Below are 21,820 nucleotides of genomic sequence, written 5' to 3'. Positions count from 1 at the left end.
TCACCAGGACTGTTATTAGCGACCTTCAGTATGCTGACGATTGTGCTATCCTTGCGCACACTGAGGCTGACCTGCAATCCACCCTAGTTCTCGTCTCAGGTACCTATCGTAGCCTGGGACTTTCCCTCAACTTTGGGAAGACTAAGGTGCTCCACCAGCCTGCCCCAGCACAAGTTGCCCCTGTTCTCCCACAAATTGTCATAGATGGTGAACCCCTGGAAAACATTGAGCCTTTCCCTTACTTTAGTAGCCACCTCTCCCAGACAGCCAATCTTGAGGTGGAGATTGAACATATGATCCATTGTGCCAGTGCATACTTCAGAAAGTTGTTCCATCATGTCTTTATTGAGAGAGATCTGCGATGGAAACAATCCTGGTCTACAATGCAGTAGTCATCCTCACTCTTCGTTATTGGTGCAAGACATGGGTGACATACTGAAGCCATTTTAAGCATCTGGAGTGGTACCAACAGTTCTGCTTCAGGAAGATTCTCCATATCAGATGGAAAGACCATCACACCAATGCCAGCATTCTCTCTTCAGCTAACATCACCAGTGGTGAGGCAAAGATTATGAAACATCAACTTCGCTGGGCTGGTCATTGTGTGCGGGTGGCTGATTCTCGTGTTCTGAAGCAAGTCCTCTTTTCTCAGATTATTTGGAAGTAACTGGTCTCATTTAAATTGAATGGTACAGTTTTTAGTCACTTATTTTTTATATTTAATTTTAATTAAATTGTAATTACTGAAATTAATTCTGTAAGGCTGAAATCCTGTCAGGAGTATTGTAATAACAGTAATCATGCCCTGCAAGAGTTAACATGTAAGACTATTATATAACAACAGAGGGCAGACTTTGATAACTAGGAATTTGTATGCAGTATTTACAGAGCAGATCAAACCTTTGTATCACAAACACTGTAACTTCTTAAAATCTAAATTGGACAAGGCAAACGCCACCAGATAGCAAGCAAAGTAAAATCCTTCTCTCCCCCCCGCCAGCTTTGGGATGCTTTTTATTTACTCTATCCATGAAAAGATGATCCTTTTTATCTTTCACTTTTAGTGTGGGTTGTGAGCTAAGAGCTTGCTGACTTGCTTGACAGGACAGAAAACACTAAAATTAGAGGACTGCTGTGATTTGTGCACATGTAGATTTACCATTTGATGATGATAAACATCACAGGCTTAATCCTGCAGTCATTGAAATCAGTGGCAAAATTCCATGAGTTCAGTAGTAGAAAGATCACATCCCAAATCCACTCCATTACATATTTCATCACAATTTATTCTTAATTTTGTTGAAAAATATAGGAAATCCATCCAGTTAATAAATTGCACATTGAAATTGTCTGTATTTTGAATATAGATATTTTAAAATCCAACTCCCTAAAATGGGTTTCTCTCACTCTTGTCCTGCAGCCAAAGGGAAAGCCAAAGCTCTTAACAAACCAGAGATCAATAAGCAGTGTGAGAATGCTTAAAAATGAGGTAAAATTACAAATAAACTAGTGAGAAGATGGGATGGCCTCTCAAGGGTGTGTAGTCTGATTTAGTGAAACATCACAGCAAACATTAAACTGTGTTTAAAACAGATTGATACATCTTAAGAGATTCAAGCAACACTGTCAGGTTAAAAATTTCCTTACCTGTGTAAGATTTTGATTATCAAAAGCTGACTTCTAAAATGACTGCACTTTTTATTAGTGATATTGTTTGGTTTATCTTTTTTTATAAGATGAACAGTGAAAATCCTAGTCAGTTTTGCTTTGTTTGATTGGTTTCTAATCTATTTTCACATTCTGGCTTCAATGTCCTTTTAAAGAAATTTGCACTATATGAGTTGCAAACATTGGTTAGGGAAGTCTTTTTTTTTTTTTTAACAGTTTCTACTGAAACTAATGAGAACATTCATATTGGACCAACAGTGGGCGAAAGCTTCTTTTTAACAAAACTTACATGGGGTCAAATTAAAAAGGACAAGACCCCTTTAACAAATTAACATATGTTGGTAAAGGAGGGTATTCCTTTACATTGGACTCTACCACTCCCCAACCCCAAAATTTCTGTTTAAAAATAAAACCTAGACAATTATACTCCAGAGCCTGAAGTATGGGGTTCTTCCATTACCTTGTATACTGGTAATCTCCCTCACCACATCCCTTCCATAAAGGGTCACCCAGGGGTGAAAGTAATTTAAAGGACTTGCCGGTACGCCAGAGTCCTGAGCAGGGGCGTGGCCTCAACAGGAAGAGGTGGGGCCTTTAAATCACCCCCGGAGCTACCAGCTGCAGAGGCGGCTGGGAGCCCTGGGGCTCAGGGGTGATTTAAAGGGTCTGGGGCTCCAGCCACCACTACCGCAGCAGAGCTCTGGGCCCTTTAAATCACTACAGGAGCCCTGCTGGAACCCTACAGCCACTACCCTGGGGCTCTGGCAGCGGGGCTTGGGAGGCAATTTAAAGGGACCGGGGCTCCAGCCGCTGCAGGGAGCCCCGAGCCCTTTAAATTGCCAGCCTGGGAAAGCTGGTCCGGCACAGCACGGCGTACCATACCGGCATACTTTCACCTCTCGGGTCACCTCTAATGCTGCATTTCTTAATCTGAGGGCTATCCTTGAATGCGGGAGACATTTGTGTCAGTTCTTCATCTTTCATTGAAGACAAGGAAGCAGAAATTTAAAAGAAAATATAAATGTAGTGTACACTGATTTGTATAATGTTGCAATTAACAAAACAGAACCTTATTGTCTGTCTCTTTCTACTTAGGTTCTTATAATAGCCCGTCTGATAATGGGTTACTAGCACCTAGGTGTTACCATCCCTATAAGAAAATGTTGCAGGCTTGAAGTATAGTAATTATAACAATCGCAAAGATGCTTTTAATAATAGCTGTATTCATATTATGCTAAAATAAATATGGATTTGCTGGCCACAGAGTGACCCATCTAAGCCTGTAAAGGTGTCAGCTCAGTGATATCCATCATACCAAATTGCTAAAATAACTCCAGCTGTGTCCATATCAATAATATAAATAAGTTGTTTTCATTAAGTATTCCAGGGCTGTTGCCACCTAGTCTTCCACATTCAATGCTCCATCTAGACAACAATAGGTTGCTTTATTATGGTCCCCTTAGCATAGACATTGACTAATTTCAACTAGTTTTTAAGATAAAATAATCTGTTTTCTAAGACTTATTTCCCGGCATCCTTTTTGTTTCGAATTGCCTATAACACTGTTCCAGAGCTGTTTTTACAGATTACATTTCCATTTTCATCAGAGATAGAAGTTGAGATGACAAACTTGATGAATGAAAGGCCATGTTCCCTTATTAAAATCCAAAAGGAAACTAATTCCTTTACATGTTTCTACTCCTTGTAGTTTCTATTTTTTTTAAACCTAAACTTACAAACACAAGGGGCAGAAAGAGCTTTAAACTTTTATTCTTCCACCGCTAAAAGAACTCAACTCCAAAGAGTGAAACTGGATATAACTTAATGTGTTTTTCCCTACAGATATTTATCAGTTTTCCTTCTGGGGCAAAGAAATGTGATGCTGACAAGCAGATTTCTAACACAGTTTGCACTCTAATTATTGCAACAAAAACAGAGTCATATATCTCTCAAATGACAGCTCTGCACTGTGCCTGCTTTCTCAGCGCCTTGGAGCACTTTTTTCCTTAACCTCCTCCGGTTTTCCACCTTCACCGTCCTCCCTCCCCCTCTCCCCCTATTAATTTGTCTTTCTTGCCAATTATAGACAACTCGTCTCCCTCTTTTAGCCGTGGAAAGAAAAGAAAGTACCCCACCCCCCTTAATTCTTGCATTTATTAACTCATAGTTCCCCTGAGCAATTCCTAACATTGTTTCCTCTGCTCTAGGCGCTATTTTGTAGAAGCTGCACTAGCCTGCCTGGAGCAGTTTCATTCACTGGGAGGGAGAATGACGCCTAGTTAAGGATGAATTTAAAGGCAGTAAAAACAACGAGTGGTCCTTGTGGCAATTTAGAGATTAACGAATTTATTTGGGCATAAGGTTTCGCGGGGCGGGGTGTGTTACAGCCCAGCCCCCTCCCCTTCGGGCAGGGGCGAGACTCCCCCTTTGCAGAGAGGGATGCTCGGGCAGGCTCTGTTAACACCCTAGGATCTGGCTGCTGGCCTTTCCCAGAGATTTTGCACCCTCCCCTGCTTCACGCCGTCCCTGCGCTTGCAGGACTCTGTTTCCCCTGCTGCCAATGGCACGGGGAAAGCAGCCTACCGGCTCCCCCCAGCTCCCCTTTGTTGCTAACCCTCCCTGGGGTGGGGGGGAGAGGCTCCGCTGCTTTACCCGCGGCTTCCCTCTAAGCAACCTGTTGCAAGGAGGGGTGTTTCTGTGCTGTCTCCACTTGGATGATTGGCAAGCTTTGCTGGCCATTCCCCGCCGCCGACAGCGCTCCCTTGAGAGCTTATTGGACAGCGTGGGGTAAATTGGGAGGGGGGTAGGGCGAGGTTTCGCAGCGTTCCCCTGTTCGCGGCGGGCTAGGGGGCGAGTTTATAACGCAGCCTACTCGCCAGGCTGCGGAGCGTGGTGCAGCGGCTCGGGCCCGGGGGCTGCCAGGCGGAGGCGAAGCGGCTGGAGGCAGGGGACGGGGGCTTGGCTGCGCAGCGGGGGCCCTGCGCGTGCTGAGACGGGACTCGCTTGGCTTGTGCTCAGCGGACGGAGACCATGCAGGGCAGCCCCGCCGCACGGACTCTGCTGCCCGCGCTGCTGCTGCTGCTGGCTGGCAGGGGCGGCGGGGTCTGGGCGCAGCAGCCGCCCCCGCCGGGCAGCCCCGCGTTCTCCTATCCCTCGGCCCTGGGACCCCAGGAAGACGCCTCCATCGTGGTGGCCAACCGAGGGCTGCGCGTCCCCTTCGGCCGCTCTGTCTGGCTGGACCCGCTGAGCGACCTGGTGCTGCAGGTGCAGCCGGGGGACCGCTGCCACCTGCGCGTCTTGGACGACGACCCCATGTGGCTGCGCCCGGGCCGCCTGATCCCGCAGCGCTTCCCTTGCGACTTCGCCCCCGGGGAGGTGACGTACTGGCACCTGGGCTCCCGCAGCCCGTCCCGGGACCGGGTCCGCCTGCAGCTGCGCTACGACTCGCCCAGCCGCGCCGTGGTGCTGCCCCTGGCGCTGGAGGTGGAGGTGCTCTTCGCCCAGCTGGAGATCGTCACCCGCAACCTGCCCCTCACCGTGGAGAGCCTGCTGGGCACCAGCAACGCGTTGGACGGCCGCAGCCTGGAGTTCGCCTTCCAGCCGGGCAGCCAGCGCTGCAGGGTGGGCGCCCTGCCGGGGCTGGGCGGGCTGCCCCGCTACGGGGAGCTCCTCGGTCAGCCGGCTGCCCCGTGGCATCCGTCGGCGGCCGGCGCCCCGTCGCCCTCGGTCTGGTGGGAGTGCGAGGAGTTCCTGCGGCTGGGGCTGCGCTACCGGCACTCGGCGGCCGGCCGCTCCCCGAACCGAGATTCGCTGCCCCTGGTGGTGGAGCTGCGGGAGGCGGCGGGCGCCGGCGCGTTGCTGAAGCGGGAGCATTTCCAGGTGCTGGTGCGGATCCGGGCCGGCGCCGAGAACACTCCGCCCCGGCCCAGCTTCTTGGCCATGCTGATGATGGAGGTGGACCAGTTCGTGCTCACCGCCCTCACCCCGGACATGCTGGCGGCCGAGGACGCCGAGTCCGCCCCGGACCTGCTGCTCTTCAACATCACCTCCCCCTTTGGGCCAGGCCAGGGCCATGTGGTCAGCACCGACGACCGCAGCCTGCCCATCGCCTACTTCAGCCAGCGGGACGTGTGGGAGCTGAGGGTCGCCTACCAGCCGCCTGCAGAGGACTCGGCCAGGGAGCGGCTCTTCGAGCTGGAGCTGGAGGTGCTGGATCCCGAGGGCGCTGCCTCCGAGCCCTTCGCCTTCATGATCGTGGTGAAGCCCATGAACACGCTGGCACCCGTGGTGACCCGCAACACAGGCCTGGTGCTCTACGAGGGGCAGTCGCGGCCGCTCTCCAGCCCGGGCCCCAGCCCCAGCCTGCTCATCAGCGACGAGGATGACCTGGAGCAGGTGCGGGTCTGCGTGCTGGCAGGGCTGCGGCACGGGCACCTGGCCCTGCTGGAGGAGCCCCAGGCCGGGGAGCCCCAGGCCCGCAAGCACTTCACGGTGGCCGAGCTGGCAGCTGGCCGCGTCATTTACCAGCACGACGGCAGCGAGTCCCCGCTCAGTGACAACCTGGTGCTGCGGCTGGAGGATGGTGGCGCCCGGCACCATGTCGAGTTTCTCTTCCCCATCACCCTGGTGCCCACTGATGACCAGCCACCCCTGCTCAACGCCAACACGGGGCTGTCCTTGGCCGAGGGCGACATAGCCCCCATCCCTGCCCGTGCCCTCAGCGCCACCGACATCGACTCGGACGATGCTACACTGCGCTTCGTGCTGGAGTCTGGCCCTGCTGCAGGGCAGCTGCTGCTCCGTCAGGCCCAGCCGTCCCTGGGCTGGGACGGTGAGAACGGGGGCTCCCCCTGGAGGAGGGTGCTGGGCTTGCCTGGGGACCCACCAATGTACGAGAGGCTGGTGAGTGAGTGGCTGCAGCAGGACATTGTGGAGGGGCGGCTCTTCTACAGGCACTTCGGGCCCCACAGCCCTGGCCCCGGGGTGGTGCTGGACCAGTTTGTCTTTAGGGTCCAGGATGACAACGACCCGCCCAACCGCTCTGGGCCCCAGAGCTTTATGGTCCGGGTGCACCCAGTGGACCGCCTGGCCCCGGTGCTTCATGGTGGCAGCAGCCTGCGCCTGGTGGTGGCTGAGCAGCAGGTGACCCCACTGCGGAGGAAGCACCTGCGCTACACAGATCAGGACTCTGGGGACCGGGAGATCCACTACACCATCACCCAGCCCCCCACTGACACAGACTCCAACCACCCTGGGGGGGCCAAGGGCACCCGCCTGGGATCCCTGGTGTTGACCGATGACCACTCAGTGGAGATGATGCACTTCAGCCAGGCCCAGATCAACCACCACAAGATCTCCTACCGGCCCCCACAGCAGGAGCTGGGAGTGGCTCCCCGCCTGGCCCAGTTCCAGTACCGGGTGGAGGATGCAGCTGGTAATGCTGCCCAAGGCACCTTCACCATTTACCTGCAGCCCATAGACAACCAGCCCCCTGAGATCACCAACAGCGGCTTTACTGTGCATGAGGGGGCCAGGCATGTGCTGGGCCTGGCTGAGCTGGACGCTAGCGATACTGACACTGAGCCCACTCACCTCCAGTTCACCCTGACCCAGGCTCCCCAGCATGGACAGTTGCAGCTCTCTGGGAATAGCCTGGCCATGGGAGCAGCCTTTGGCTTGGAGGACATTAAACATGGTAGGGTGGTCTATGTGCACAGTGGTACTGAGTCTCACAGTGATGCCTGCAGCCTGGATGTGAGTGATGGGGTCCATGTGGTGCCCATCACACTGAAGGTGACTGTGCACCCTGTGGATGATGAGGTGCCCACCTTACGGCTGCCCCCAGGGACACTTGGCTCCTACTTGGACGTGCTGGAGAATGGTGCTGCTGAGATCACCACTAACGTCATCCAGGGCACGGATGAGGATACAGATGATCTGATGCTGACTTTCATTGTGGAGGACCCTCCCCAACATGGGGACATCCTGGTCCAGGGGGTGCCTGCAGAGAGGTTTTCCCAGAGAGACCTGCTGGATGGGGCTGTGGTATATGCTCACACGGGTGGTGAAATAGGGCTGCTGCCCAAAGAAGATACCTTTAACCTCACTTTGTCTGACCTGTCTGAAGAGTGGAGCATTGGGGGCAATGTTGTTCGTGGAGTTTCAGTGCTGGTGACAATCCTTCCTGTTGACAGTCAAGCCCCTGAGGTTTTTGTGGGGGAACACTTAATGGTAGTGGAGGGTGACAAAAGGGTCATTACACATGCCCACTTAAGGACTGAAGATGTGGATACACCTAGTGATGATATTCTGTGCACCATAGTTGCACAGCCCACCTCTGGTTATGTAGAGAACATCTCTCCAGCCCTAGGATCTGAAAAATCCAGAGCAGGTACAGCTATAAGTGCCTTTACTTTGAAAGACGTCAGGCAAGGGCACATTTATTACGTTCAAAGCATCCATAAGGGTGTGGAGCCTGTTGAAGACAGGTTCACTTTCCGCTGCTCTGATGGCATTAACTTTTCTGAAAGGCACTTTTTCCCCATTGTCATTATCCCAACCAATGACGAAGAGCCTGAAATCTTTATGCGAGAGTTTGTAGTGATGGAAGGCATGAGCCTGGTTATCGATACTCCCATCCTCAATGCAGCAGATGGGGACATCCCTGCTGATGAACTGACCTTCACTATCACTAAGTTTCCCACGCATGGCCACATTGTGAACCAGCTGATCAATGGGACAGTCTTGGTGGAGAGCTTCACCCTGGCTCAGATAACTGAGAGCTCCAGCATTATCTACGAACATGATGACTCTGAAACAAAGGAAGACAGCTTTGAGGTGAAACTCACAGATGGTAAACATGCTGTAGAGAAAACTGTGCTAATCATGGTTATTCCTGTAGATGATGAGACACCCAGAATGACCATCAATGATGGGCTGGAAATTGAAATAGGGGAGACTAAAATCATCCACAACAGAATACTGAAGGCTACTGATCTAGATTCTGAAGACAAAACCTTGACTTACATTATAAGGTATGGTCCAGGACAAGGCCTCTTACAAAGAATAAAGCTTTCAGGTGGGGTTGAGAATATCACACTGGGAATGAACTTTACCCAAGATGAAGTGGACAGAAACTTAATTCAGTACATGCATTTTGGCCAAGAAGGTATTCGGGATCTTATCAAATTTGATGTGACAGATGGGATAAATCCTCTCATTGACCGATATTTTTATGTGACCATAGGTAGCATTGATATTGTCTTCCCAGACGTGATCAGCAAAGGGGTGTCCTTGAAGGAAGGGGGAAAAGTTACACTTACCACTGATTTACTGAGCACCAGTGACTTGAATAGCCCAGATGAAAACTTGGTTTTCAGTATTACCCGGGCACCTGTTCGTGGCCATCTCGAATGTACAGATCAGTCTGGGGTGCCCATCAAAACCTTCACTCAGCTCCAGTTAGCAGGCAATAAAATCTACTACATTCACACTTCAGAAGATGAGGTGAAAATGGACAGCTTTGAGTTTGAAGTGACTGATGGTTATAACCCAGTATTTCGCACTTTCCGAATTTCCATTAGTGATGTGGATAATAAAAAGCCAGTGGTCACAATCCATAACCTGCTGGTGTGTGAAAGTGAAAATAAACTGATAACCCCCTTTGAACTGACAGTGGAAGACAGAGACACCCCTGATATGTTGCTTAAATTTATTATCACCCAAGTGCCAGTTCATGGTCAGCTCATGTTCAATAACACCAAGCCGGTTACATCCTTTACCAAACAAGATCTGAATGAAAATCTTATAAGCTACAAGCATGATGGCACAGAGTCAGCTGAAGACAGCTTCTCTTTCACTGTTACAGATGGGACACATACTGATTTCTATGTCTTCCCTGACACTGTGTTTGAAACAAGGAATCCCCAAACAATGAACATTCGGATAATGGCTGTGGACAATAGTGTACCCCAAATTGTAGTAAATAAGGGTGCCCCTTCTCTCCGTGTTTTGACCACTGGCCACTTGGGTTTTATGATTACCAACAAGGTATTCAAAGTGGAAGACAGGGACAGCTTGCACGTTACCCTCAAGATCAGGATCACAGAGGCTCCTCACCATGGCTTCCTGATCCACCTGGGAAAAGGCAACCATAGTATCACTCAGTTCACACAAGGTATTTCCGTGTCTGGTACTCTCTCTTTAGAGCACTGGAAACATGCATGCAAGAATGAAGCATACTTAATTCTGAAATAATTGATCCCAGAAAGAGCCTGTTTACAGCATTAAGGGCCTGATTCTTTTTTTTTTTTTTTTTTTTTTTTTTTTTTTAAATGTATATTTGTGGTAGTGTCCAGGCTTCAGCAGAGAACAGCTACTAATTGTGCTCGGTACTGTACAAACAGAATGAGAGAGACAGGGTGGGTGAGGTAATATCCCACGATATTAGAGAGGCAATGTAGGTGAGGTAATATTTTTTTTGTTGGACCAACTTCTGTTCGTGAAAGCGACAGGCTTTCAAGCTACACAGCTGAAGAGCTCTGTGTAGCTCGAAAGCTTGTCTCTTTCACTAACAGACCTTGGCTCAGAAAAAGATATTGTCTCACCTGCCTTGTCTCTCTAATATCGAGGGGCCAGCCCGGCTACAACAACACTGCAGACAAAAACAGAATAAGATAGTCCTTGCCCTGAAGATTTTCCAGTTTAATTCTGCATCCTGTATTCATGTTGAGTATCAGTTACTCAAGGGCTTAGTCTAGCTACTTAACATGAGTACAGGTTACAGGATTGGTCCATAAAACATTAGACACTCATAACTTTTTTTTTTTTCAAATTGTTTTCCTTAGAAAATAATAATAGTTGACTGCTCCATTAGTAACTATCCTAGCATATTTAAGGTGCTGGTCATGTACTGCCTGGGTGCACTTTACATAGTTTAAAATTATCCCTAAGCCCAGGGAGCAAATATCTCATGACTACCTTATTGCCTTAATTGCACAAACTTTAAATCACAAAGTCTCTGTGGTAAAATAAGAGGTAATGTAAATATTTTAAATTATGTTGATGCTTGCTACTTAGTTTTTTTTAAACTGTACTAGGTGGCATAGTTAGGATGGAAACCACATATGTTATATGCACTGAAATAAAGCCTTAAAACAAGGCTGTGGAATAACCTCCTTGAGTCAGAAAGGGTGTATTATCTATCCACTGGGGAGCTTTCAGTATTATGTTATTAGTTAATAGCTGGCTGAGTAAAAGTGAAATTGTGCTTCGTGGAGCCTTAGTTGTAGTGAGTTTGTTTGCTCGAGTTGCAAATCCAGCAAACAGACCTCACAAACCTTATATATTTTGACTGAATGCCAAAGGTATCCCAAGAGTTGCAGTGATGGGCAAACCTTAATTTAAAAAAAAAAAAAAAAAGCCCCAAATCATTGCAATATGGCAGGAAATTCAAGCTCCCTAAACTGTGGGAACCAACACAGCTGATGTATAAAGAAACATTCCCAATGATGTTGTGTTAGGACCTTTTGAAGTGGTGAGTATCAGGGAGAAGTACAGAGGAGTAGTAGGGAGTGTGCACTCCTGAGTGGAAATATTCCTTTTTAAGGGCCTTGTCTTACATTTGAAATAGACTGGGTCATGTGTATTCCTTGGAGCAAACCACAGTACAGCATTCCAGATAAGCAAGGAGGCTCATTTGTGAGAATATTGACAGCTTGTTACTGCCTGCCACTTGGTCGGCCCACCCACCTTGTTTAACAGATATGCAGCCCTCTGGCTGCTACATCCTGCATAGCAGAAGAATGGACCAGGTTGGAGGAAGAGATGGGATGTGTAAGAGGCCAAGCAGTGAAACTCTGCATGCTGTACTCAGCAGCATGTACAATCCTGGTGCCATATAAATGATTAATTACCTAATCCTAATTCAGACATTTGCAACTATTGGAGTTACTTCCCTCCACATTTCCCGGCAATACACCCATACTACGGTGTGTCTGCACCTGGGCTTTTCTGCCAAATTTTTTCCACTGTTGCTATCAGCTGTTGTCTCCAACAACAGTGCTGATGGTGGTAGTGCTAGTGTAGTTAAGGCTTCAATCAGGCACCAGTGTTTTTAAGTGCACTGTGTCTGTCTCTGCTCAGAGCAGGTTTATACAGCATATTTATTAAAATGCCAGTGGCCTCCAGCACCTTGTCTGCAGTAGTCTACCACTGGTGGTAGGAAAAAAAAATAGCCTAGGACAGACTAGGTCATGTAGGCATGTAGAACAGTCATAGCAAGGAGAAGCATGTGCTTCCAAGAGGAGGGAGGCAAACCTGGCAGGGGCCTTCAGGTGAAGGAGTAAAGAACAGGGGAGCAGGAGGTATGGGTTGGGGAAGATAGCAGTTTTGGGGAGAAAAGGAGCAGTCCCACAGCAGGGCAGTGGAGGAAACTCTAGGCAGGGGAGGAACTCCTGGTTAGGGGCAGCAGTCTTGCAAAATTGGAAGGCCCTAGTCAAGGGCAAGTGCAGCCCCCTAAGTGAAGAAGGGTGACATCAGCCCTGCTGGGAAAAGGGAAAGGGAAAAAGGCTCCACTTACAGGAAGCTGCAGGAGTATTAGTAGGGCAAACCTGGAGGTGGAAGCTGTGGATGAAAGATCATTTGCCCCAGATCCCCTCTTCACCATATCTCTGACTGGGTGTATGGAGAGGGTTATCAGTGCTGGGAACTACAACTTCTTGGCTAGACTTAGAAAGTTTAAGTTTCAGCAGGTAGTGAGAGAAGCTTACTCAGTCCTGTAGATTGAGGAGCCTGTACAGAATTCTGGGCCCAATTCGCTGAGGCCCTGCACCTTGTGTAGCCATTACACCGGCCTGAAACATGGAAAACATTACCAGATCCAGAATGGGTAGCCTTTTACACCCTGTTCACTCTCACTGGTATAAATGATTACACAGCATGCAAGGCAACAGCCTTTCTTCCTGTTGTACCTTTCCCATCTTTGGGGACCACTGTGAGTACAGTTCTCCCCCTCCCCCCCACCTTTTTTTTTTTTTTTTTGACTGTCAAGAGTCAATTTTGACAGTGGGAGTTTCCTGTTACTGACTCCATGAGTCTCCTACTGCCATCTGTCTATTTCTTTTTGTATCTTATATCTTTTCCCTTTTTAAGGGCCCCATCCTGCAACATACAGAGCTCCTCCTATGAGGAGCTGAATGCCCTCATCGTTCATGAATGTCACTGGGTGCTGATAAAGCTCAGCCTCTTACAGGAGGTATGCAGCAGTTTGAAGGCTCTGGTCCTAACCCCTCTCCCTTACTCTCCCCCCTCCCCCCAAAAAGGGCCATTTTATTGCCATGAGTCCTAGCCTTAGAGCTTTAGCTACTGGATGGTGAACCAAGCATGGGGGAAGACACTTCTGCCCACATTGTTTTCCCATCCCTAAGATGGTGCCTCCATAATTGTATTAATGAACAGACTAATTTCATAGAAAGAGAGAACTCCTCTGAGTTGAGATCCACTGTGCTTTAGCAGCAACTGCCCCAGTGGGGAAAAATGTTAGCCACACAGTAAATTTTGTTTACTATTTGGGAAGGCCACTTTTTCCATAGCTGCTAATATTTTACCAAATACTGAAAAGAAAATCACCCAAATATGTCAGATAAACCACAAACTCCAATTGAAAATTCCAGAGCAGTAATTGGACACACCACATACTAGAGGAGTTTGCACTGACAGTTGATGATCCGGTTCAGGTTTTGTCCCTGCAATATGTCTTCCTTTGCTCAGATACAGAATATGGGTTGGTTTGGGTTACTAATGGAAGTTAGATATTTTTTGTTAGGTTTACATTAGGTAGCATCTTGCTCACATGAGTAGTCAGTGGACTTAATTGGGATACAGTGGGGTGCTGGTCCATGTCTGGGGCCCCTAGGCACTAAAATAATACAAATATTAATTAGTCACATGGGTAAATTACAAGTTAGCAGAGTTGAGCCCCAGGGTAATAAGTTCCAAGATTTTGCAAGCATACAGGATTGCTTCTTGCTCTCGCTTCCTCCATATGCTTATAAATATTAATGTCGTATAAAGAAGAAAAAAGGACAGCAAGGTAGAAGGATCAAATGTTCCCCAAACAGGCCCAACTACTAAGTAACATTTGAAAATGTATAATAAAACTATTTTCTATTACTCAAGTTGTTTCAACTTCAAAGCATTACATTCTGATGCTTTATTTATTTATTTTTTCTTTTCTCCATTTACTTTCACATAGCTTGCCTTAGGCTTGCAAGGATTTTAAAGGTGGAGAATGTATGACAACAAAAATCCCTCCCTAGCCAGTAATTTCAAACTCTCTTAGTTCTACTGAGGACAAAAATATTTACTAAGAAAATTGCTTATGCATAATCGCACAGCACTCATCTCTGCAAGTTAGGGCTGGAATTTGTTCATAGAAGATATTTATTAAGATTAGATAATTGACTATGAACAGGGGAACTCTATTAATGAACTGCCAAGTCTTTTCCATTAAGGAGAATAAAATGTATGTAGCTTTTAATTAGCTACTGTTTTTCAGTGTTTTGAACATGCATACTGCTATATAAGTGCTAAGTGTTATTTTGGGGCCTACTCAATCCAATTTGGTTAGCTTTGATTATTAAGGGCAAGAGCATGACCTGCAGCTCTATGGGTGTGCCAGGGAGTGAAAGCAAAAGAAGCCCATTTTACAATTGTGTGCAAAAATATGGCACAATCCTCTGGGGCACATAGTATCCCAAAGGGGCCAGTGAGGAGGGCTGATCTGTTGCCTGGTCTCTAACTAATACACCTGCCAACAGATCTGGCCCTGTGCATGGGATTTAGTGAATGTGCTGCAATCAAGATTCTTCATCAAAATTCCTCCCTGAACTCCCCCTGGGGTGGGGTAGCTCCACACCTTCCCCTGTTGAGGCAAGTGCTTTGGAAGACATTCTCTCTCTCTCTCTCAAAAAATAAATAAAATAAAAGTACATTATTGGGGAAAAATCTCATGACAATCAAATGAGTTTGGCATAATTTTAACTGGGAAATCAAATTTCTAATCTTGTGTGGCTAACAGTTTTATGTAACCCTGGCTAAAGACAAAGCTATAGGATTGCAGATCAGGCCACAATTCCAGAAACTGTTCAGCAAGAGTTTAGCTGAGTTTGCAGTCACAAAGGACTGCATTACTGCTTGCAACTAAAAAGAAAGTGCTAGTGTAATCAAATGAGCTATGGAAGGATAATGTAGGTTAGCTCAAATAACACTAATATGTGTTTAACTAACACAAAGAAAGACATCCATATAGGATACTTTATCTAAATATAAAATTTTGGTAGATGTTATTGTTTTAGGAGCTGATCCTGCAAACCTTTACTTGAGTGCTTGGCTTTATGCATGTTAGTTCGATTGACTTTAATAGGACTACTTGTATGTGTAAAGTTAAGCATTTGTGTAAGTGTTTGTTCGCAGGATCAGAGTTTTAATTTTTTGCCACATTGACATGAGGATATTCACTTGCAACCTCTTTATTACTCCAGGAGTTCTTTGTTTAAAAGAAAGTAAAAAATATGTACTAAAGATAATTATTTAACATAAAAGATACATGTCTGGTTTTTGAACTATTATGCAGAGGGACACACAACCTCTAACAAAAATGCTTTTGACATGTTTTTACCAACCAATACACATGTCCTGACTTGTGGGGAGAATCTGTATGATACATGAGTTCCACTTAAATGCTATTACTTTCTAAAGTTTTGTCTAAAATTGTTCATGATATGATGCCCTATATGATTGGGAGAAACAAAGGATTTCTCTTTCAAAGTAAGTGACAAGGACAAGTTTGTATTTACTAAAGAATTCATGTCACCCTATAAAGAAACTAGAAAACCCATATTAACAAATAACTGTTTTGCCTTTTGCTTTTTTCTCTTCTATTTATTTTGCTGCAACTGATGCTCCAACATCTATTAAACTAAATAAGTTGAATTCTCTCTTACTTCATTTAACTGAATTTGTCTAGGTTTTTCAGTGCATCACTAGTGTCTGAGTACCTCTGTTTGTGATGGCTCAGTTATAAAGATTGTAAGCCATATTCGGTAGAGTAGATGGTCTGTAGGAAGGATGGTTTAGCGACAAGGGCACTGAACTGGGATTCAAAGGACTTGGTTGGTTTCACTTCAGTTTGGTGTCGTATAAGTAAGGGCAGAATTTGGCTTCATGGTTCCTGTTTGACATCAAACACATTGCATACAGGCATGTTTGAATTCAGTGCAATAATTAAAATGAAAAAAGCAAGTTTTACCAGAAATAAATAAGGAAAGACATTAAATAATACAATTAAAATATAGCATAGAATAATTCCTTGTTTTATTTTAAAGTTTGTATAGTTTAATAAAAGCTTGTTCTAAGAGTAAATTCAGAGGATGGATTTGAAAGAGGTAGGCAAGTAACATGAGTTCTAGCATCAGTAACCTTGTTGTTATTGACATTCCTATATTGTGCACTTTTAGGTCACAATAATCTATCTTGGCTCCTTCATTCTCTTTTAGTCTATGAAGTGCACCTCCTTGCAACAGCATTCATTAGTGGTGGTAAGCCATAGCAATAGGTTTCCTTTGAGTGTCAAGATTTTCCCTAGTTGTACAACCAGCAAGATTGATCCCTTTTCTCCTTTTTTGTTGTCTAAATTGTTGCTGGACAGCTTGTTGATCCAGAAAACCAGTGTTATACAGTGGTCTGAATGACAGGGCCGGCTCTAGGCACCAGCCGAGCAAGCTGGTGCTTGGGGCGGCAGATTGAACGAGGCGGCATTCCGCCCAATCCTAGGGCGGCACGGCCGCTTTTTTGTTGTTGTTGTTCCACTCCGGCCGCCCGGCAGGCGGCGCGGCGGGAGGGGTCACGTGGCAGCTCCCCCTTCTCTCTCTCTCTCCCGCCCGCTCCCTCCCCCACCCCCCCGCTAGCCGGTCCCCCTGCACCCGCGTTCCGGCGCACAGATCACTGTGGTTTTTTTTGCTTTGCTGTTCTGGCTGCCCCGTTTTTTTTGCTTGGGGCGGCCAAAAAGCCAGAGCCGGCCCTGCTGAACGATCATGCTTGACACACCTCATGTAACTGTAGAGGACACTAATTCTGTAAGTTAGCATATGTTTCAGAATGAGTGGCACTGGCAAGGCATTCAGGACCAGTTCTGCAACCTTTATCTGTGTTGAGTAGAACCATATTCTAGACTACTTACAGAGTGAGGTACTAGTCAGCGTAAGTAACAGTAGCAGAATCAGGCCCTTAGTGATGATTTCAGCTGAACAAAGTGCTACACAAAAACAAAACAACCCCCCCGCCATGTAAAACCCTCACCATTGACCATACCTTCTTACCAGAACTCATAACACACATGTATGCATATTTCCTCTGGGTTCTGTTTATCAAATATATATAAATAGGAAAAAACAGTGAACTTTGTTTTTTAAAACATGCAGTCCATTAATACTGAAATTCTCTGACTCTAACGGTATGTCTAGTGTAAGCCTAGGCTTCTGTTTGAACTCAAGCCTAAACCCCCTTCCATGTACACATAAATCATGCTAACACGGCTCAGACCCAGGGTCCCAGGACCCCACGGGGCTGGAGGGTCCAAGCCTGAGTCAAGCCAGGACCTATTGTTCAAACCGTATTGCTTTGCAGTGTAGACATGGCTGCACTGGACTCATGCTCTGGGAGTCTGCCAAAAGTATCCCACAATCCCCTGGGCTGATTTTCTTTGTCTTCTGGACAGTAAAGTTTGGTGGACAGTCAAGTTTTCCCACAGAGCCCCACAAGTAAAGGGCAAGAATTGGCCACATTTTGGGAGGGTTCTAGGAAATCTGGGATGTGGGTGGTTGGACTCGGGGCCAGGCAATGCATTGTAGACTCTGGAGCCCCAGATTGGGACCCAAGGTTCAACAATTCCTAGCCTGGGGTTAAAAATGAGTGTAGATGCTCAAGCCCTATGTTAACAAACCCAGTGTCTCCTCAGTCTGGATTAACATTGCAGTTTAGACATAACCTAATAGTGAAGTCAGACTTCTGATGAACAAATTAATGATAATTGTTAAGTGTTCCTATTCAAACTGTTTCTGTTTACATTTAAGTTAAAATGTGTTTGTCTTGACATTTTCCAGCTGATATTGATGACATGAAGATATGCTATGTTTTAAGAGAAGGTGAAAATGCCACTAGTGACCTTTTCCATTTTACTGTTGAAGATGGTGGTAAGTACTCAACTTCGAAAACAGCTTTCTGTGGGTTGAACTACCTTGTGCAGATGTTTAGGTTAATTACAGGAAGCTTGTGTAAGCTGTTACTTCACCAGCTTCTGTGCTTTTCAGTATTGTGGACTATTATTATTGTGGCTACAAAAAGTTGTTTTGAAGGAATGGTAACTATATTCAATGTGAATGTACTTAGACTACTATGGTAAAAGGATGAAATCCTCAAATTCCACATAAAGCTCAAGTTATGGGGCTTTATGCAGTTTTCCTGCGTATCCCCAACCCAGACACATAGTTGCAGCATAATATCTCTGCAATTACTGCACTGGCTTATGAGCGGCAATAGTGGCTGCTGTACCTAAGAAGCCCCATGTTGGGGTTCCTGACCACGGGGCCCAATACCTCTCTCTGCGCTCCCCATCAGTACCCAGCCCAAGCCGGGGAAGCTAATGATTCAACCAGCGAACCAAATTTGGTGATGAATCCTGGTCACGTGCCACCTGAAGCACGTTGCGCATATGCTAAGAAGAATATTAGGAGCCATCATGGACCCAATCCTTTCAGCACACAGGTTGTGTGGAGTCCCCATTCTGCGTATCCTTTCCGTCAAATCCATTGGGGTTTGGTCACATGCAAGGCCTTACTCAGGGTGATTAGTAACAGATGAATTTCAATAATTGAGACTTTGGAGGCAGGGGGAAAAAGATATATTTTAAATAGAAACAAACAGTTGCTCTTCAGCTAAAACGATTTACCAGAACAAAACAAATATTGATACAAGATTTTGGAAACAATATGTGTGAACATGGCTAACTTTTTATCAGAGAGTTACATTTTAAGAAACGACCAGAGATCTTTCTAGGTGTAGATGTCCCTATGGCATTGTAGGTGAGTGTTAAGTTAGGATGCTTTAGTATATTTTTCAATAAATTAAATTGCTTTATGTCTAAGCAACAGTGAGTTTTAATTAGTTTAATTTAACACTAAAATCTCTTTTCAAGAACAAAGCTATTTTGAGCCGGATTGTGATCAGCCCTTGTGTTCCCTCCCCCCCACACACACACACTCAAAGACAAGAAGCACCGTCCATCTAACAACCAATTGCAATAGCAGTCTCTGTGAGCAGAAACTGCTCAGCTCACCCTCTCCCTAGTTAGCAAATTGCCCCAAAGGAGGTTGGCAATAGCCCTGAGCCCATCCTCGCTGGCCTGTGGAGTGGGGCAATGCACTGGGAGTGGGGCGCTCTACGCCATCCTTCTGGATGGCACAGAGTGTACCCCCTCCTGTGTGCCAGGGATCTGTCTAAGAGATGATGTCTCCTGAGGCACAAATCAGGCTCTTGGAATTAGAGGCCACTTTTCAAAATGTGATTGCTAATCTGTACTGGCCCATTGACACCAAGATGAACTAATTATTTATGGCATCCAGGCTTATTTTCCCAAAATATTTTAATTAAACCAGTACCTAGATCAGGGGAATGAAAGGGTAAGTACACATATGTGTATGAAACACTGTGAAATATTTTGCATGCAATACCATAGTATTGTTATGGCAAGAGTCACCAAATGTCGTTACACGGAGTCTCCCAAGTTCTTTTTCTGAATGCGTGAGCTCCAGTGTTAGGAAGACTAGCAGTATAGTGGTATTAGTTTTGTTACGGAAGGCTCTGAGTAGAGAGAGCTATGTGAGCAGCTGGAGAGTTTGTTCTTTGCCTTGGTCTGTGATTAGAGTCAATTCTTGAGACAAATTTGCTCCCTAGGACATGGGCATTGGTGACGGGCAAGGCTTCCTGATGGCCAGATCGGCCTCTGTAGTGTTTGGCCACTTCTGTTGGTGTATATGTGTAGCTAAAACAAGGTACACATAGCATACACCCAGACTCCGTGTCACTGATTTTTCTTTTACTGGGAAGCCAGCTTGCCAAAGTCCTGGACATCTGCTGCCACTTGGCAGAGGGGCAACAGTATTTATTGTGTCCAATTGTAATCTGTAATAGTATGAGATTTTTTCATAATAATAAAAGGAATCATTCTACTTCAAAGCTGATTGTTGATTTTCTAACCCTTTGGGTATTTTCAACAGAGCTCTACCAGATACATTATCATGTTGCACATACCTTACCTAGGTGGTAAGGTAACACTAACATTAATGTTGTAGTCTTTCTTTAAACCATGGAAAACATTGAGTTGTATTGTATTTCAACATATTTTGTGAGAAATGGTTGGCTAAAGAACTTGGAAGGGATGAAATTTGGGACTGAGACACTAATAGTTTTCTTTGTTTGGAATAATAACTAAATTATACTAGCAGGCTCTTCAGGATCTATAATTTCATGTGAGAAAAAAGCAGAAACTTGCCTTTCTAAATTTCACTCTTCCTCAAAAAGACATCAAAGCCTCTGTTGCGCAGGTCACGTAGGTTTTTTGGCAGAATGTCAGTGATGCAGAGACATTTGTTTCTATGTTCTTGATGCAAAGCCAGCTATTTTTGAGAGAATAAACACAACGTTAAGGAGTGAAAGATTCAGTACAGAATACCCAAACCCACAATAGAATTATATATGACATGCTTCAATTTTCTCCTGTCTTGATTTCTGTCTCCTGAATTAGCATTGCTTTTTGAAATCTTGCAGTAGTAAACAAGGTTGTGATGTCTACTGTACATTACCTAAAGGTGTAAAATAAGTAATTCACTCTTTCTGTGAGAACCCTTAACTCTGGTTGAGTTGAACCACAGTGAAGTCAGTCAGAATATGACTTGATCAAAGAATGAATGTTTGTTGAAATTACTCCATAAATATTATTTTAGGTAAGTCAAAAGCTGTATTGAACAAACACTTTCAAAAGTGATATTCTACTAAAGGTGGAGCAGAGTTGTGCTTACTATGTTTGGGAATTCTTTGGGGCAGTCTCTTAAGACAGCAAGTTGCTTTATAAGGATGGTTTCTTGGACAAATTTCACTATTCTTAGAACAGGAAATAACTGTACTATCGCAGATATTATGTGGTAACTGTATTGAGATTTTAATGGTGGTAACGCTACGTCTTCCGATTTACTGTTCTGTCCTGTATTGGGATCTGCTGGTACATACCCCTATGCCTGTGTGAAGTCCCATTGACATTAATATGAGTCCACATCGGTGCTGGGGAGCCATGCTTGCTGAGCCTGGTGCAGAAACTGGGCTTTGATTATGTATGGGTGGCACAAGAGCCACACTTACTTTTTTCTTTTAATCATGCACACTGTAGTGATAGGTTGAAAAAAGAAAGTTGGAAAAATCCTCCTTTTCATATGAGCAAACATTTAAATGTAGTGAATTTTGAATCTTAACTGCCTGGAATCCCTTGTCATGTTAATATTAACAACAAAGGAACCAATATTACCAGAAAGCAGGAAAGAACACAGGAGGCAGAAGTGGCAGTGGTAGGAAGAAATGGAAATCCAGGGTGATGGCTGAACTCCTGGACTTTACCCATGTTATTGTGAGTACACGTTTATGGGATGTACAGTCACAAGCTCTTCAGAGCCTCCTGTAGTACATAAGTATATTTATTGGCTTGAGGATGGAGATTCAACCTTAACTCAAAATGTCTGAGCCTTTAATTGGTTTAAGACAGACTCTTTGTGTAGTTTATACATAGTATAATAGATTTATGATAGGCTTTAATAAGTATGGCAACTTTACAGTGTTAAAGAAGTCAAGTCAGCTTGATACATGGTGCCTTCTGTATATGTGTAGAGTTAGCATTTCAACTGTGCAAAATGGCACTAATCCATTTGGAATGAAAGTTAATGCACAAATTTGTTTCAGTGCATTGAAACCCTGTTCCTCTCGCAGAAAATTCCACACCATATCCCCTTATCCACTATGTGGAGCATTCTTGCTTCATAGATGAGAAATG

General features: G+C 45.5%; 1 protein-coding gene across 1 annotated transcript in view; it reads left to right on the top strand.

Annotated features, from left to right (window-relative positions):
• Window positions 1-4,698: 4,698 nt before the first annotated feature.
• Window positions 4,699-21,820, top strand: part of FREM2 (FRAS1 related extracellular matrix 2) — a 215,779-nt gene continuing 198,657 nt past the window's right edge. The window contains exons 1-2 of the mRNA XM_065415604.1: window positions 4,699-9,844; window positions 17,829-17,918. Of these exons, the coding sequence (XP_065271676.1) occupies window positions 4,699-9,844; window positions 17,829-17,918 (5,236 nt within the window). The remainder of the gene's footprint in view (window positions 9,845-17,828; window positions 17,919-21,820) is intronic.

This window comes from Emys orbicularis, chromosome 1 (assembly GCF_028017835.1).
Source record: "Emys orbicularis isolate rEmyOrb1 chromosome 1, rEmyOrb1.hap1, whole genome shotgun sequence".
Lineage (NCBI taxonomy): Eukaryota > Metazoa > Chordata > Testudines > Emydidae > Emys > Emys orbicularis.
Note: the sequence above shows the minus strand (reverse complement) of the source record. Positions and strands in the feature narration are given on the sequence as shown.